The 17,159-nt window shown below is 54.1% G+C and overlaps 1 protein-coding gene across 1 annotated transcript; it reads left to right on the top strand.

The window, feature by feature from the left end:
- The first annotated feature begins 942 nt into the window (after window positions 1-942).
- Window positions 943-16,833, top strand: SPACA7 (sperm acrosome associated 7). Its single transcript, XM_025262577.2, has 7 exons — window positions 943-1,088; window positions 4,235-4,291; window positions 5,718-5,819; window positions 6,784-6,888; window positions 8,929-9,024; window positions 16,006-16,086; window positions 16,696-16,833. The coding sequence occupies exons 1-7, from the start codon at window positions 1,001-1,003 to the stop codon at window positions 16,710-16,712; spliced, it is 546 nt and encodes a 181-aa protein (XP_025118362.1). The 5' UTR covers window positions 943-1,000; the 3' UTR covers window positions 16,713-16,833.
- Window positions 16,834-17,159: the final 326 nt, after the last annotated feature.

Genomic DNA, 17,159 nt, shown 5'->3' with positions numbered 1-17,159 from the left:
AAACGCGAGCTCTGTTCACATTTAATAAGGCTACGGACGCTGCAAACGCTCGCAGCATCCTCCGGGGCCGCTCCTCAAGGTGGACTGCTGCCCGCACGTCCACATTAGCTCCTGGTATCCTTGAGAAAAACAGCCAAAGTCCTCCAGCAGGTGTGCCATCTTTAGGCTCCGTCCCAGGCTTAGGGGGCACAGCTGTTGTGTGTCCAGGACCACCACCCTGTAGCTGGAGGACTGTCCACCTGGGCCCACCCCGCCCTGGGGGAACCAGCCACCCCACTCCGACCCCAGACACGGGAGGCGGTCCAGGATTGGGATGTGGGATGGCTTAAGGCCCACAGGCTTCCCTGGAGGCTCAGTGACAGAGTCCACCGGCCAATGCAGAAGATGTAGATTCAATCCCTGGGTCAGGAAGATCCCCTGGAGGAGGAAATGGCAGCCCACTCCAGTATTCTTGCCTGGAGAATCCCATGGACAGAAGAGCCTGGGGGGCTACAGTCCATGGGGTTGCAAAGCCAGACATGACCGTGCACACACGGGGCCCAGCTGAGCCCGCCTGAGGGCCTGCCACGGGGTCGTCTCACCAGTGCGAGTGGAGCGAGATTCCCCCAGGGGTGGAGAAGGCGGCTGCTGCTGCGGGGCCCTGGGGGCGTGGGGAGGCCTGGGCGCACCCCCGCTGCCCTGCCGGCTCCAGCTCGCGGCTCGGTGAGCCCCGGCCTCCTTCCAGCCACCTCTTTTGCCCGAAGCTGAATTGCTGGGTTTTGCCAGGTCCCAGGGCCGACAGGCCTGAAGGAGGAGCTCACCAGGGGTGAGGAGAAGGGTCCCCGCTCCCCCCGGCCCCAGGGGGCCCCCTCTTCCCCATCACGACCCCCCCACATGGGCAGGACCCGGCTCCTCTCCTGCCGTGATGTCACACACCCTGGGCATTCCACTGTGTCCCGGAGACCAAGGCGAGAGACGCTGAGGGGCCTTCAGGAGAGGGTCCTCCTTCTGCTGGAGGGGCATGGCGGCCACCACGGGAGTGACCCTCCTGGTCCTGCTGCTCTACTGCGGGCAGGGAGCCGAGCTGCCGCCGATCAGCGTGACCTCAGGTACAGCCTCGGCGCAGTCGTGGCCGGGAGGAAACGGGGCCCCCGGGTGAGTCCGGGGGCATGGGGTTCTCCCAGGCCCTTCCCCTGCGTGCCGCCCCAGATTTACCACTTATTCCTGGAGGATGGAGCAAGCTGCACAGCTATCCTATATTCGAAGAGTTTTTCGGATGGGAGAGTAGCATGCATTATATACTTTAACTTTTATGATCGACATTTCTAGCTTACCCAAAAGTACAGGAGTCCTGGAAAGAAACTCCATTCCCTGGTTTCAGTCGTACACATTTTGCCATCTTGTTTGGCACACATACACACTTTTGTGGTTATTGGAGTATTTTAGCATCGCCCAAAATGTCTTATGATTCCCTGCAAATGCGTCTTGCTAAGATAAGGGCATTTTTCTTTTACGCACCTTCAGCGTCACTGAAGCACTAACAAAATGAAGAAAGCCCCCAAGCAGGGCCAATCCTGGCCCACGCCCAAACCTCCCCCCGGGTCTCAGAACGTGCTTTACAGGCGGCGGGTTCGAATCCCACCCAGGCAGGCCCCGCTGGGCTCCGGCCGCTGCACCCTGACCCCTGGGTCGAGGAAGGCGACAGTGGACGCCACCCTCCTGGGATGTGATCGCTGCCCGAGGACTGCAGGGAGCAGGGTCCCCCGTGACCCCACTTTTCTGCTGGGAGACCTGAGCCCAGGCCCCCTCCCACCCTCCTCAGAGGGACGAGCCCAAGGAACGAGGCCCTGCCAGGCCCCCTGCCTGGTGCCCAGTGGACGAGTGGCTCTGGAGGTCCCCACAGGGCTCGAGCAGCTCCCCTGAGAAGGACACGGCCTCAGCCCAGCCCCAAGTGACCAGGGAGGCCCAGCCCGCTCCAGGTCTGGCGGGAGGGCAGGGGGTCCCCTGCCTGAACTTGCCGTGAAGAAGCTGGCATTTCTAGCGATCTTTCCTCAGGACACTGAGTTTTGAGGCGCCTGCAAGGAGGCATCCTCTGGGTACTGGGGCACGGGGTCTGTGACGGGCAGCAATGGGGGCTCACCCCGCGCTGGGTTCCCCCTGCCGCTGCTTTTGTGGCTCCCCACCCCTGGCGCCCGCAGGAACGGCTCCCGCTGGAACTGACCCAAGTCTCCCGACGCAGCCCTAAGCCTGTCTGGCTCCTTGTCCCGACAGAGCGTCCATAGCAAGCCCGAGGGCAGCTCAGGGACGGTCCTGGGCCGTAGTCTCTGCTCCAGCCTTCAGCCTCGGTGGACACTGGGCTGGCCTAACCACGAGGGCAGCTCAGGGCTGGTCCCGGGCCGTGGTCTCCGCTCGAGCCTCCAGCCTCGGCGGACACTGGGCTGGCCTGACCCCGAGGGCAGCTCAGGGCCGGTCCAAGGCCGTGGTCTCTGCTCTAGCCTCAAGCCTCGGTGGACACTGGGCTGGGCTGACTCCAAGGGCAGCTCAGGGCCGGTCCCGGGCCGTGGTCTCTGCTCCAGCCTCCAGCCTCAGTGGACACCTGGCTGGCCTGACCCCGAGGGCAGCTCAGGGCCGGTCCCGGGCCGTGGTCTCTGCTCCAGCCTCCAGCCTTGGCGGACACCGGGCTGGCCTGACCCAGAGGTCAGGAAGGGGGTGGCCCTGGCCCCGGGAGGACAGAGGTCACCGTCCTGCTTTCCCCGGGTGGAGCAGAGCACACCCGCAGCGCTCCACGGTGAGCCCGTGCCGGGGCCAGGACACACACATTCAAACACGGAGCAAGCAGCGTCGTCCCTGCGCGGGCACAGGGCACAGGGCACAGGGCACAGGGCACAGGGCCGGCGGACCCTGGACGGCGGGAGGAGACGCAGGCAGACAGGCAGCCACACTGGACGGGCCGGGCGGGCGTCACAAGCATCAGCATCTCTCTGCACACGCGCACGGCGGGCTTGCACAATGGCCCCATTATAATTAGGGACAGACGCGAAATGAGAAGAATGTTTTTAACAAAGCGCTCGCAGGAGCAGCTGTGCCCATCCGTGATGGCTCGCTAACGTCGCCTCCGAAGAGGACTGTACGTTTGTTTGCGGCGCTGACGGGGGTCGCGCACTGGGAAGCGATTGTCGTCACGGCGCAGACCTTTCTGTGCAGTTTCCCTGCATTGTTCTGAGCCCGCGTGTGCGCAGATGAGCGATTGCTATGCAGATTGTCCGTCATTAAAACCATTTCAAAATCAGCGTCGTCATTGGTTTAGTGCTGGAACTTGAATGCCTGCAGACACCACCTGAGCGCTCTGTGTGAAGCAACGGGAAGCTGGCCTGGCCCGGGGTCCGGGGGGCGGCCGTCTTCTCTCTGGTCTCCCAGAGTCCCTGGGCGGCAGCCGTCTGCTCTCTTGTCTCCTGGGGGTCCCTGGGGGTCCTGGGGGCGGCCGTCTGCTCTCTCATCTACCCGGGGTCCTGGGGGGGCAGCCGTCTGCTCTCTGGTCTCCTTGGGGTCACCGGGGGTCCTGGGGGTGACTGTCTGCTCTCTGGTCCCCCTGGGGCTGAAGGACAGGGCTGATCTTGACCTTGAGTGGAGGACGTGGACCCCGACACCAGCTCTGAGAAGAGTGGAAGGCACCCTGGGGGTGCAGTGGGGACCAGTGCTCAGGGTCTCTGCACCCTGCCCGGCCCCGCATGGCTGATTCAGGTCAGCGAGGCCGGGAAGGTGGAGCCAGGGGTCCAGGGCCCCACGGAGGACTGGCTTCCAGAGGCCAACCCCCTGGGACCAAGCCCCCCAATGGGATTGCTGTTTACAGACGAGGAGCCGCAGAGGCCGGACTCTCAGGTCCCCAAGAAGAGGGGCAGAGGGCAGGTGGCCGTGCCCATCTCCCTTCCTCCACGTCACGTCCTCAGCCCCAGACAGGCTTGCGGCTGGACACGTCATCAGGGAGGAGAGTGTGGTTTTCACAGAAGGATGCATGTGCCCCTTCCTACCCTCCCCGAGGGTGGCGCCAGTGAGCCGGGCTTGGTTCCCAGAGCAGGGCCACCCGTCATCACCCTCCAACCTCCTTCCAGACGAGCCCTGAGTCCCCAGATCCTGTGCAGGGCTCCCCCGCATCGAGCAGGCTGGTGGGCCCACAAAACCAAACCCATTTGGAGAGAAGTTGGTGCCAGTTCGAGGAACACTGTTAACCTACGAGGCTCCTTATTCCCCACCCCAGGTTCAACCACTGCAACGAACAATACACAAGTTCAGGAGGACATGCCTGGAGTATCCGGTAAGGGAACTCCTCCTCCCAAACACGGCCGCGTCTGGGCGGGGCGGGGGGCTGGGGGCCGTCGCCCAGACACCCCGGTGCAAGCCTCACAGGCGGGGAGGTGGCCGGGTCTGAGGCCCCGCCAGACGGGAGTGGTGACGGGGACGCCGCTGAGCGGGGCTGCAGCTTAGACCTGGGGCTGCGGTCATGTGCCCGCTTGGGGAGGACCCTGCTCCGCCAGGTCAGGGAGCGGCTGTGACTCACGCTGTCCTGGAGGGTCTGACGGTGCCGCTGCAGGTGTCTGGTCTCCGGGACCGTCGCGGGGACGGCGGTCAGCGTCCTGCTGGTGTGACATCCAGAGCCCGCCGGCTGCCCCACGGGCGTTCACACGGGGGTCAGCGTGCTCGCTGTGGGATGCAGGTCTGGTTGTTGTCCGTTTGCACATTCAACATCTCATTTCTCTAAAGGGAAAGTTTAAAGTAGAAAATACACGAGGTTTAAAAGCACAGGCGTTTCTCACCTTGCACGTCTGTTGGGCTCATCGCTACCTGGGATTTTTTTCCAGAGACAATTGTGTGTATGATGCCCACAACTGTGGACGTTTCCATGTGTCTCCACGTGAGCTGGAACCGGGGGCCCAGCCGGCCTCCTTGCTGGGACCAAGGGGCTCCTGGGATGTGGGACTTTCTTGCTAAAACAGGAAAAGCAGGGCAAGCCGGGGCGGGCTGGTCACCCCGCTGGGCGGGAGTCAGCACAGACCCAGCGCGTGGACAGGCTGGTCGGCTTGGCCGCGGGATTTGAACCTGGGGCTCGGCATTGACGTGTGTTCACATAGCCCCCACCCTGGACCCTGACTGTGTCAACCGTGTCCTACACGCACGGCTTCATTTGAACCTCAAACAAATCCTGATGAGGTAAGCGCAGACCCCGTCGTATAGACGAGGAAGCCCAAGGCCCGAGAGACATCAGAGGACGTCCCGTGAGCACAGAGCCAGGTGTGGTCCAGGGCTGCCCGACACCAAGTCCAGGGCCCGCGTTAGACGCTCCCTGGGCGGGCGCGGGGATGCACAGGCAGAAAGCAGGCCGCCTTGGGTAGAAATCAGGAAAGACGCTCGCGCCTGCCTGCCTCCCAGGGCGCAGATCACAGAGGCGGGATGTCTCAGAGGGGACAGAGCGGCCCCTGGGGCAGAAGGAGAATCATGACCAGGCAGGGTCAGGTTTCCAGCATCTTATCTCCAGCAAGCGTGTCCAGGTACCCGGATGAGCTCAGGTTTCCAGAAATTACTTAGGGAGGCAGTGGTCTCCCTGCACCTGAACAAGGTATTTAGAAACCAAGTCCGTCTCCCCATGTCCTTGGGTCCCTGTGTCCAGTCCTGCTCTCACCAACTGCCTTAGGGCCGCGCGGAGCAGAAGAGTGTAACATGCGTCCTTGTGTGCTTTTCCCAAGATGAAATTCTGGTCAAGGAGATGTTGGATCCAAACAGATCATCAATGCCGAAAATACAAAATAGTGGAACAACGTCATCAACAAGATTATTCAAGGAGAAAAGCAAGTATACATTTTTCGAGCCTTAATTGCCTGTATTCCTGGAGGTGTGTGGTGTGTATGCACAGTCCCATCTTGGCAGCATCTTTGAGATCAGCTACTCCTGGGGCAAAAGCAGATGGAGATGTGAAGGACACAGTAGTCCCATATTTTCTGTAATCTTCCCGAGGCAGGAAGGTCAAACCGACGGGCAGAGATAAGCTCCAGTATCTGGGTGGTCTCCGGGGGCACTGCAGGAGAGGCCTGGTGCTTGGGGTGCATGTGGGGTTTAGCCGCTGCAGGACCCCAGGATGCATGCAGGCCGGAGCTTCCGACTACCCCGCGAGTGTGACGCTCCCCTAAGCCTCCTGAGAGCAGGGGCGGGGACTTGACCCCAGCCGACAGGAGACAAAACTAGGGACTGAATGGACTGGCCCCCGGCCACAGAGCTGGTAGCGAACAAAACAGCGTGCTTTTCCCAAGTGCAGTTTTGTTGTTGTTCAGTCGCTCAGTAGTGTCCGACTCTTTGCAACCCCGTGGAATGCAGCACTGAAGCCAGGCTTCCCTGTCCTTCCCCATCTCCCAGAGTTTGCAGCTCAGCGTAGTCCAAACACACAGAAAAGGGAAATAGCACCCTGAGGTCCAAACAGAACACGCGGTTAACCCGCAACGACAGTGAGAGCCGTGTGTCTGAAATCTACAACAGAGCACGGAATGCGTTCGGCAGCAGGAAGGTCAGCGTTTTCTTGAAATTCTGCATCCAGACGTCAATGCCACTTCCTGGGATTACCTCTCAGAACATCCGCCAAACGGCTGGGTTCACAGAGGTCAGAGAATGCCCGCCTGTGCATGTTGGCTCACTGGAGCACGTTGTCAGGAGAAGCTGGAAAGGGTGTTAGCGTTCCCGCCTCAGGTTCCGAAGCGCAGAGTGGGTCAGAGCATCCCTGCATTCATGCTTTCCCCCATTTCTTCCATGCTCCTCCTCAAGATGCTGGCATTGATGAGAGCGACCAACTCAGTGTTCCTGAGGGTTTCCACGAGTTTGCAGACATGTCACCAGTATCTCTGGAGACGGAGGACAAAATTCTCAATGGTAAATGCACCCTGGCGGGCCCCCACCTGACCTCAGATGTGGTGGGAGGACTGCAGGGTGCAGACAGAGACGCCTCTTCCCGGGACGAACAGCCCAGGCTGGAGAGCGAGGCTGCTTTCCACAGATCACCGCTGCTCGGGAGGGGAGCTGCCTCAGAACACGTTCCGGCGGGCCAGTTGAGCGTCTCCGCAGGCGGGGCCTGGGGATGTGCATTGCAGCCCGTCCCCCAGGCTCTCCAGTGAGCTGGAGGCTGGCGTTTGGAATACGGAGCAGGCAGAGGGCTGATATTCTAGTGTCTCGGAAGGCGTCGCACACTCGGACTTGTCGGGTCACCCGCAGCCCGGTGTGGTGTTGGCCAAGCGGGGTGGCGTTCTGTTTCTATCAGGCATCTCTGCTTGTTGATTGGGATTCTGCTTTAGAAAGAGCTTGCCCTTTATAAATATGTGTGCATGTATGTGCATACTTAAATGCTTCTTAATATCCACTCACACTCATAAATATTTACTCATTCTGTCAATTTTAGCACGTTAATGCGTTATTTTCTTTGTCCACATTGCCCCGAACTTGCCTTGGAACGCCTTCCATTTAGTTTTTCTGTCCTTCGTCGCCCCAGCCTTTCAGGCACGTCCTCACTCTCTGGCAGCACAGCACGTCCTGGGCAGAAGCAGACTCAGGCACGCGCGCACACACAGACACCCACACGCACAGACACGCACCTCTGTGCTGGGTCCCCTGTCTGCCTCCCTGCTCCCCTTCTTTCTCTCTAAACCACAGTGCACCCCTCGAGCACCACAGGGTTCTTTCAGGACCCTTCTTGAAGCTCCTTTTGGTACCACTTTGTCAGAAACCTGGCCCCCACTTTCCACAACATATTCAATCACTGCTCAGTCCTGGATTCAGGATGCTGCCCCCCCCAACCCTAGAGAAGACCCAGGCTCCCCGCTGCAGAATGACACCCGTGATTTAGCGTGGCCCGGGGCTGCCCCTCCCCACCAGGCATTCCACACGTGGCTTCTTTCCATCATCAGCTCCCTGCTGCTGTTTGCTCTCCAAGTCAGTCCCTTCTTCCTGTTAATTATAAATACTTATTTACAGACTTCCCGGGTGGCCTAGACGGTAAAAGCCTCTACCTACAATGCAGGAGACCCGGTTCGATCCCTGGGTCGGGAAGATCCTCTGGAGAAGGAAATGGCAACCCTCTCCAGTATTCTTGCCTGGAAAATCCCATGGACAGAGGGAGGAGCCTGGCAGGCTACAGTCCATGGGGTCACAAAGAGTCAGACACGACTGAGACTTCATTTCATTTACGTTTGACTCTGTGGCACCGCCCCCACCTCCATGACCCCACCTGGTCGCAGGGGAGCAGCCTTGTCAGTTCCACCTTGCTGGGTCTCGTTTTGCACAGATGAGGAGATGAGGGATATTTGTGTGTCCCTCCTTTATTGCTCCAGGGGTTCACACCGTAAACCCCCTCTAGCCTTTTTCTCCCACTCAATCTTGAAACCTGAGAATCACTCCGCGTGAGGACGGTCTCGTCTAGCTCTCGCAGCTGCGCGGTGTCCACAGGCTGTGAGCCACTCTGCTGCTGCTGCTGCTAAGGTACTTCAGTCGTGTCCGACTCTGTGCGACCCCATAGAAGGCAGCCAGCCAAGCGGGCAGGGCGAGCCGCTCCAGTGCCCTGTGGCCTGTGCACCGCCTTTTCACTCGTTCCCACCCTCTGCAGCTACGAGCACCACACTGCCGCGATGGGCAGCCCGCACGTGCGGATGCTTCTATTGTTGGCGATGAATCTCCAGGGAAAATTCTTAGGACTGGGATAAGGGGTCAAAAAAGGAGTGACTCTGTAATCTAAATAGTCAGATAATGCCTGACCCTGGTATTCATTATACATAATAACTTCCCAAAACACTTTCCAATAAAATCTGAAAACAAGAGTGGTGTTTTAACCCAAACTTCTAAAGAAAAAGTATGAGCCAAGATGTAGATAAATATGTAACCACGCAAATGTTTCCCCCTTTTTCCCCATGTTCTTCATCCAAGAACCCAGTTTGGATGCGTCTTACCGAGGCAGTGGCCCCGAGGGTCACCATGACTCACAGACGTCCTCAGGCGCCGCAGACAGTCTGCACAGCAACGGTAACAGTAGCCCCTCCCCGCTCACACCCACATGCAGCGGAGAGGCTGTGGGGCCCGGCCTCCCCTCCGTGCGTGCTCACGCTTGTCAGCTACCGCCAAGCTGATAGGCGAGGAGCGTGTTCCCATCTTGTTTTAATTTGCAATTTTCTAATTAAGAGTGAGTTTGGACAGCTCATATTTTAAAGGCCATTCTTTTCATCAAGATCTTTCCTTTTATTCTTTCCCTTCAGTCATTTTTCAAGGCTTATGTTTAAAATATAGTTGAAACATACGGTATAAACTCTGTAACTTGCTTCTTCAGGCAACATTGTAGTGATCTTCTTTCTCGCTTCCAGTTGTATTGAGGCAGGACTGACACGGCTCACTGTGCGCGCTCAGCTGTGCAGCAGGACTGTCTGACTCACATATGTCACGGAACCACGACCGCAGCTCAGGAAGCTCCCCGAGTGCCCTGCTGGTGTCCACGTTGAGGAAGCCCCAGGAGAAGCAAGCATCCGGGTGCTTGAATCCTGACAGAGAGAGAACGTTCTAATTCCATTCTTTTACATGTCGCTGTGCAGTTTTCCCAGCACCATTTATTGAAGAGACTGTCCTTTCTCCGTTGTATAGTCTTCCTCCTCCGTCGTGGATTAATTGGCCGTAGGCGTGTGGTTACTTCCGGGCTCTCTTCTGTTAAATGGATGTGTGTCTGCTTCTGCACCAGCGCCACATGGCTTTGATTACTGTAGCTTTGTAGCACTTATCTGAAGCCCGGGAGGATTATGCCTCCAGCTTTGTTCTTTTTCCTTAGAATTGCTCTGGCTATTCTGGGTCTTTTGTGGTTCCGTGTAAATTTTAGGATTATTTGTTCTGGTTCTGTGAAAAGTGTCATGGGTAATTTGATATGGATTGAGTTAAATCTGTAGCCGGCTTTGAGTAATATATCCATTTTAACTGGACTAATTCTTCCAATCCAAGGGCCTATCTTTCCTTTTTTTCTTGGAATCTTCAATTTCATTTATCAGTGTTCTATGGTTCTCGTCATATGTCTTTCATCTCCTTTCCTTTATTTCAGCATCACTTTAAATGCACGGCACATGCTTGGGTATTGCTTTCTAGGGAGTGTTGCCAAAAAATAACTTTAATGCCTGAGTTAAGCTGATGGGCATCGTTGATGTGACTGGTAAATCCTGAGAGTTCCACATCGACAGAATTTTAAAGCAAACTGGTAACTATGGGGTAAACCCAAACAAGGCTTCCTGAGACAAACATTAATCAAAATGAAGTTTAATATGTGGCCATTGTACTCCGATTCGGAAATGGACTGAGGCTCAGGGAGGCTCATCTTCCTTCCTGTGTTCCTTCCTCCCACGCTGTCCGGTCGCGGCCCGGTGAGGGTGACGTCTCCGAGAAGAGGGCTGCTCAGGACCAACCCGCCGCAGCTCTGGGTGGTCACAGCCCACTGCAGTTTCAAGTCCACCCGAGCACCCCGTGAGGAGGCTGTGGCCCCAGAGAAGCCACGACTCAGGTCCTCCGGCATCTGAGCCTGGACTGACTTTTGCTCGGGCAGGGCGCCTGCGGGCCACACCAGGAGCAAGGCAGCTCTCATCTGTGGGCTGAGTGCGTGTCTGCTTGGAACCTGATTGTTGGACAGGAACGTGGAGCGAGATTCACCCAGGGAAACAGCTCAGCTCTCGGATGTGAGATCTGAGGCCACGCAGCCCTGCCTGCGAAGTCCTGGGGCCAGAGCCCGGGAACCTGCAAGGGGCCCCTCTGGGGGATGCCAGGAGAGCCCCCAGCAGAGAGTTTCCCAGAGGCCGCTGGGGCAGGGCAGCGGCTCTGACTGCTCCCCACCACACTCCTTCCTGCTTTTCTCTTGGGGGTTCCACTTGCGCTTTTTAATGAGCTGGAAACGTTGCCGCAGAGAACGAGGCAGGGTCTGCCATGCTGGTGTGTGTTCACAGTGGAACTGACATGCTCAGTCCAGAAGCAAGCAGCAGCGCCCAGAGAAATAGATTTACCTAGAACTTCCTCCAGTTGCCAGAGATAAAGCCGCCTCCATGAAGCTGCTCCTGATCCCGTGACAGTGCTCCGCCTCCTGAACTTCTGCACCGTCATCTGGGAGCTGAGGCTGCTGCTGCTGCTGAGTCGCTTCAGTCGTGTCCGACTCTGTGTGACCCCAGAGACGGCAGCCCACCAGGCTCCCACATCCCTGGGATTCTCCAGGCAAGAACACTGGAGTGGGTTGCCATTTCCTTCTCCAATGCATGAAAGTGAAAAGTGAAAGTGAAGTCGCTTAGTCGTCTCCGACTCTTAGCGACCCCATGGACTGCAGCCTACTAGGCTCCTCCGTCCATGAGATTTTCCAGGCGAGAGTACTGGGTGGGGTGCCATTGCCTTCTCCAAAGCTGAGGCTAGCAGTACATAATTCATCTACCAACACAAGAGGTTTGATCCCTGGGTCAGGAGGATCCTCTGAAGAAGGAAATGGCAACCCACTCCATCCGGTATTCTTGCCTGTAGAATCCCATGGACAGAGGAGCCTGGTGGGCTGCAGTCCACAGGGTCTCAAAAAGTCAGACATGACTGACCATGTTGTTGGTGTTCATTCTCTCAGTTGTATCCGACTCTTTGCAACCCCATGGACCGCAGCACGCCAGGCCTCCCTGTCCATCACCAACTCCCGGAGCTTGCTCAAACTCATGTCCATTGAGTTGGTGATGCCATCCAACCATCTCATCCTCTGCTGTCCCCTTCTCCTCCTGCCTTCAGTCTTTCCCAGCGTCAGGGTCTTTTCCAGTGAGTCGGCTCTTCACATCAGGTGGCCAAAGTACTGGAGCTTCAGCATCAGTCCTTCCAATGAATATTCAGGACTGATTTCCTTTTGGACTGATGTGAACATACACACACACAACAGAGCCTTCACCTGTAGAGCTATTGTGAGGATTAAATACAGGTAAAGAACTTGGGCAGACAGAGCCTTGATCGTAAGAAATGTCAGCCTTCATGAAGGTATAATTTCATGCAGTGAAATCCACCTTCCTTAGCGTCCCGCTTCCTCAAGTTCTGACAAATAGCGCCGTGTCGCCAGCGCTGAGAACAAGACACAGAAAAGGCCCGTCGCCCGAGTACCACGCCTCCGTGTAGTCAGCCCCCTTCCCCTGCCCCCCTACAAAGGCCGGCCTGTTTCCTGTCCCTCCAACGTTGCCTTTCCCGGAATGTCGACACGAGGTGAGGTGTCGTTTGCTGTGTAGACCGAGTCTGGTTTCCTCCATCAGCAATTTGCCACGTCATGCGTGCGTCTGCCACCTTCCTCCTCCTTGAGTGACGCTCCACTTGAACCACAGCTTGCTTATTCCTCACCGGGGAATGACATTTCAACTGTTGTCAGGTTTGGGAATGATAAATAAAGCCACTGCATCCGTCTATATAGTAGCTTTGGGGTCAATACAAATTTTCATTTCATTTAAATAAATACCTAGAGGCAAGGTAACTATGTTTTACTTTGTAAAAAACTGCCGAAACAGATTTTCCTGGATCCTCCCCAATATTTGATATTTCTACTATTTAACAAATCTAATGAGCCTGCAGGAGTATCTTCTTGTAGAGCTAGTTTTCATTTCTCTAGTAACCAATACGTGAGCCGTGAACTTCCTGATGTTCAAGCTGGTTTTAGAAAAGGAAGAGGAACCAGAGATCAAATTGCCAACATCCGCTGGATCATGGAAAAAGCAAGAGAGTTCCAGAAAAACATCTATTTCTGCTTTATTGACTATGCCAAAGCCTTTGACTGTATGGATCACAAGAAACTGTGGAAAATTCTGCAAGAGATGGGAATACTAGATCACCTGACCTGACTCTTGAGAAACCTATATGCAGGTCAGGAAGCAACAGTTAGAACTGGACATGGGACAACAGACTGGTTCCAAATAGGAAAAGGAGTACGTCAAGGCTGTATATTATCACCCTGCTTATTTAACTTATATGCAGAGTACATCATGAGAAACGCTGGACTGGAAGAAGCACAAGCTGGAATCAAGATTGCCGGGAGAAATATCAATAACCTCAGATATGCAGACGACACCACCCTTATGGCAGAAAGTGAAGACCAACTAAAAGGCCTCTTGATGAAAGTGAAACAGAGTGAAAAAGTTGGCTTAAAGCTCAACATTCAGAAAACGAAGATCATGGCATCCGGTCCCATCACTTCATGGGAAATAGATGGGGAAACAGTGGAAACAGTGTCAGACTTTATTTTTCTGGGCCCCAAAATCACTGTAGATGGTGACTGCAGCCATGAAATTAAAAGACGCTTACTCCTTGGAAGGAAAGTTATGACCAACCTAGATAGCATATTCAAAAGCAGAGACATTACTTTGCCAACAAAGGTCTGTCTAGTCAAGACTATGGTTTTTCCTGTGGTCATGTATGGATGTGAGAGTTGGACTGTAAAGAAAGCTAAGAGCTGAAGAATTGATGCTTTTGAACTGTGGTGCTGGAGAAGACTCTTGAGAGTCCCTTGGACTGCAAGGAGGTCCAACCAGTCCATCCTAAAGGAGACCAGACCTGTGTGTTCATTGGAAGGACTGATGCTGAGGCTGAAACTCCAATACTTTGGCCACCTCATGCAAAGAGTTGACTCATTGGAAAAGACCCTGATGCTGGGAGGGATTGGGGGCAGGAGGAGAAGGGGATGACAGAGGATGAGATGGCTGGATGGCATCAGTGACTCCATGCACATGAGTTTGGGTGATGGACAGGGAGGCCTGGCGTGCTGCGATTCATGAGGTTGCAGAGCCGGACACAAATGAGCAACTGAACTAAACTGAGTAATCAATAATGTTGAGCATCTTGTCCTGTTTATTTGCCTGTAGGAAACGCCAATCCACCTGTGTTCTTACCTGGAGAACCCCATGGACAGAGGAGCCTGGTGTGGGCTACAGTCCATAGGGTCACAAAGAGTTGGACACGACTGAGCATGCCCGCATACACATATCTTCTTCGGACAAACCTCTGTTCAAATATTTTGTCCATAATTAGTTTCTTTTCTAATTGCATTTTGAGAAGCATCTGTATGTTTTGGATACAAGTCCTTCATCAGATATGTGATTGGAAAATATTTTCTACCAGACTGTGGCTTGGTTTTTCATTTGCATAACATTGCTTCTCAAAGATCAGAAGTTCTTAATATTGATCAAGTCCAATTTATCAATTTTCATTTTCTGGATCATGTTTTTGGTGTCAAATATGCGAAATCTTTGCGTAATTCAAAGTCACAAATACTTTGTGTTCTTTTCTTTTACGTTTGGGACTATGCCCAGTTCACGGAGCACATTATGAAAGGTACAGACGTCTTGCACTGGTCTTTCTCGCACATTGAGGTTCCACGGTTTCAGCACCATTTGCTGCCCAAACTCAGCTTCCTCTGTTGAGCTGCTTTTGCTGACATTTTGCTCTTGAGTTGCCAGATGGTGTCAGTCAGCCGATGGCTGGGTTGACTGGGTCTATTTCTGGGTTCTCTCTTATCCCACTGACATAAGATCCATTCTTTCTCAGGTATCACACTGTATCAGCCACTATGTGTTCACAACATTTGAAATCAGGTAGTGTGAATCCTACTTTGGTCTTGATTTTCTAAATCAATTTAGCTCTTCTGGTTCATCTTCTCATAAAAATTTAGGACACAGCTTTTTAATTTCTACAAAAAAAAAAAAAAGTCAGATGTGGATTTGATTGGGATTTCTACAACTCCACAGAGCACTCGGGAAGAAGCCGACATCTGGACAATATCTAGTCTTCGAACCCGCAGTGACCGCGCTTCTTTAGGTCTCCCATGACTCTTCTCATCAGCGATTAAAACCATGCATACATTTGATCATATTTATACAGACACATTTACTAATTCTTGGTGTTGTTACAAATGGTACTTTTCACTGCCAGTTGTCTGCTTCTAGCGTATGGAAGCGTGATTGTTTCACACTGATCCTGTAACCATCACCCTGGACAACCCGCCCTTCAGTTCCAGGAAACCGCCTGCAGAATCGTCAGGATTTTCTTTATAATCATACCATCTGTGAACAGTTTTATTTATATACATATACATACATATATACCTTCTATTTATTTTTTTTTGCCCTATTACCCCAGCTGCAATACAATGCTGAATGTTAAATAGGAGTGGTTAGATGGACATTCTTTCATAACTTACAACATCAAGGACGCTTTTACTGAAGATGTCAGCTGTGGGTGTTTTTAATAGAGTCCTTTCATTAGGCTGAAGAAGTTCCCTTCTACTCCTAGTTTATTGAGCGTTTTGATGGTGAATGGGCGTTGAGTTTTGGCCAAGTCTGTTTTGGTACCTGTTGTAGGCACAGTGAACTTTTTTGGTAAAAAGCCAGACAGTAAAGAATTTAGCCTCTGGGGGCAACGTGGCTCCTGCTCTCACTACTTACTGTATCCTGGCACAGAAGCAGCCAGAGACAATGCACAGAAGCCTGGGTGAGCTTCTCATTCAACAAAACTTCATTCATTAGAACAGGTGCTGATCCACTCTCATCAAGAGAAAAGAGGCAAGGAACAGAGGTCACTGCTTTTAACATAATAACTTACAGCCCATAAGTCATCGTTCACCAATCGCTGATCTTTGGAAATGATCAACTGTTTTGTTTTTTTAATGCTGTTTATGAGTTACACGAAATTGATTTTTGAGTGTTGAACCAGCCTTGTATTCCCAGAATAAACCCAGTTGGGTCATGACAGTTTCATTTCTATACATCTTGGATTCAGTTTGCTAAGATGCACTGAACTTTTCCACCTGTATTCCCTGGTGATGGCTGCCTGGAAGGAAGGATGTCTCCTGGCCCTGCCCGAGGCCACAAGCACGTCATGAGCTCTGTGAGGTGCTGCTGCCTTGGAGCTCATGGTTTTCTAACATTTAAAAGACGTTTGGAATCTTGCCTTAACTTTCAAAAGACTTGATTGTTCTATTAATTTTTCCCCCAGAAAAGAAGTACCCCAAAACTGATCAACAATTGAAACAATCAGTTCTGGACACGATCCTTCAAAATATCGGAAAATCTTCAGGTAAAGCGAATAAACGATGTGTTGACAACAGGGGTCATCCCCTTGGTGAGAAGGGAAGCACTGAGCCCACTCAGAGGACCCACGGGAGCCATGAGCGGCTCTGGAGAGGAGACTCCATCCCAGGGGGACCCTGCAAGCCCCACACCAGAGTCCACAGTCCCGGGGTCACCAGCCACCTGCAGGATCCCCACCCTCCTTGGCTGAACTGAGCGAGACTGAGCCTCTTTCCAGAAATAACGGGGGTGAGGGGCTCTGTCACCCACCCACGTGACCCGCTGCCCAGGCCCAGGGAGGTCATCACACGGGTGGGCAGCCACGCCCCTCGCCGCCGGCACCTCCCGCCTGGGACCTGCTTCCCAGGCCTTTTCAGACACGTCGGCCTCTGCTTCTCGTGCCTCTGAAGCTGCGGTTCTGCTCTTCACTCACTAACCTCCCCTAAACCCACGCTCCCTACTCCTCCTCCATGCAAACTCACCTCGTAGCCTCACCGCCCTTCCCCTCGCTGCCTGCAGACCAGGGCATTGCCAGTCGAGCCGCTGGGATCCCACGGGAGGCTCAGGGCAGGGGCGGAAGTCCTAGAATTTCTCAAGGAAATCTCTCTCCACACAGGAAACTCTCTCCAGTAAGTGGCAGAGGAATAGAGCGGCCCAGAGGCGTCTTGGAGAGCAGTCCAGGGCTGTGCGCTCCAAGGGAGCCCCCCGAGCGGGGCACCCAGACTGCGTGAGCACACACCCACCCTTGGCAATAAAGAGCTTATGTATGTACATACGTCACGCTGGTAACCGCTCCGCAGAAGGACAGAGTTCTGTTCTGTGACCTTAAGCAGTCCCTTTAAATGTTAAGCTAGAAGGTGAGGGTAGGTGGTTTTCTTTTAGTTTTTGTAAAGAAACAAGAAACAAACAAATACATTTGAGAAGAAGAGCATGGAGACCTGCCTCTCTGCTACAGGTAAGGCTTGAGACCCTCGAGGATCCTGTCCATGAAGAGCCAGTCTGAAGGCCTGAGTGTCAGCCTTCCCACCTCCCTCCTCTGCCACAAAGTGTGCACACATGTGGGACATGCATACGTGTGTG

This window comes from Bubalus bubalis, chromosome 13 (assembly GCF_019923935.1).
Source record: "Bubalus bubalis isolate 160015118507 breed Murrah chromosome 13, NDDB_SH_1, whole genome shotgun sequence".
Lineage (NCBI taxonomy): Eukaryota > Metazoa > Chordata > Mammalia > Artiodactyla > Bovidae > Bubalus > Bubalus bubalis.
This window is presented reverse-complemented; position numbering and strand designations above follow the sequence as displayed.

What these genes read in the sequence shown, in the direction of transcription:
- SPACA7 (XM_025262577.2), top strand. Translation starts at nt 1,001, where the DNA reads ATGGCGGCCACCACGGGAGTGACCCTCCTGGTCCTGCTGCTCTACTGC. An exon ending in GGAGGACAAAATTCTCAATG is followed by an intron (nt 6,889 to 8,928) that starts GTAAATGCACCC and finishes TCTTCATCCAAG; the next exon opens with AACCCAGTTTGGATGCGTCT. An exon ending in AGACAGTCTGCACAGCAACG is followed by an intron (nt 9,025 to 16,005) that starts GTAACAGTAGCC and finishes TTTTTCCCCCAG; the next exon opens with AAAAGAAGTACCCCAAAACT.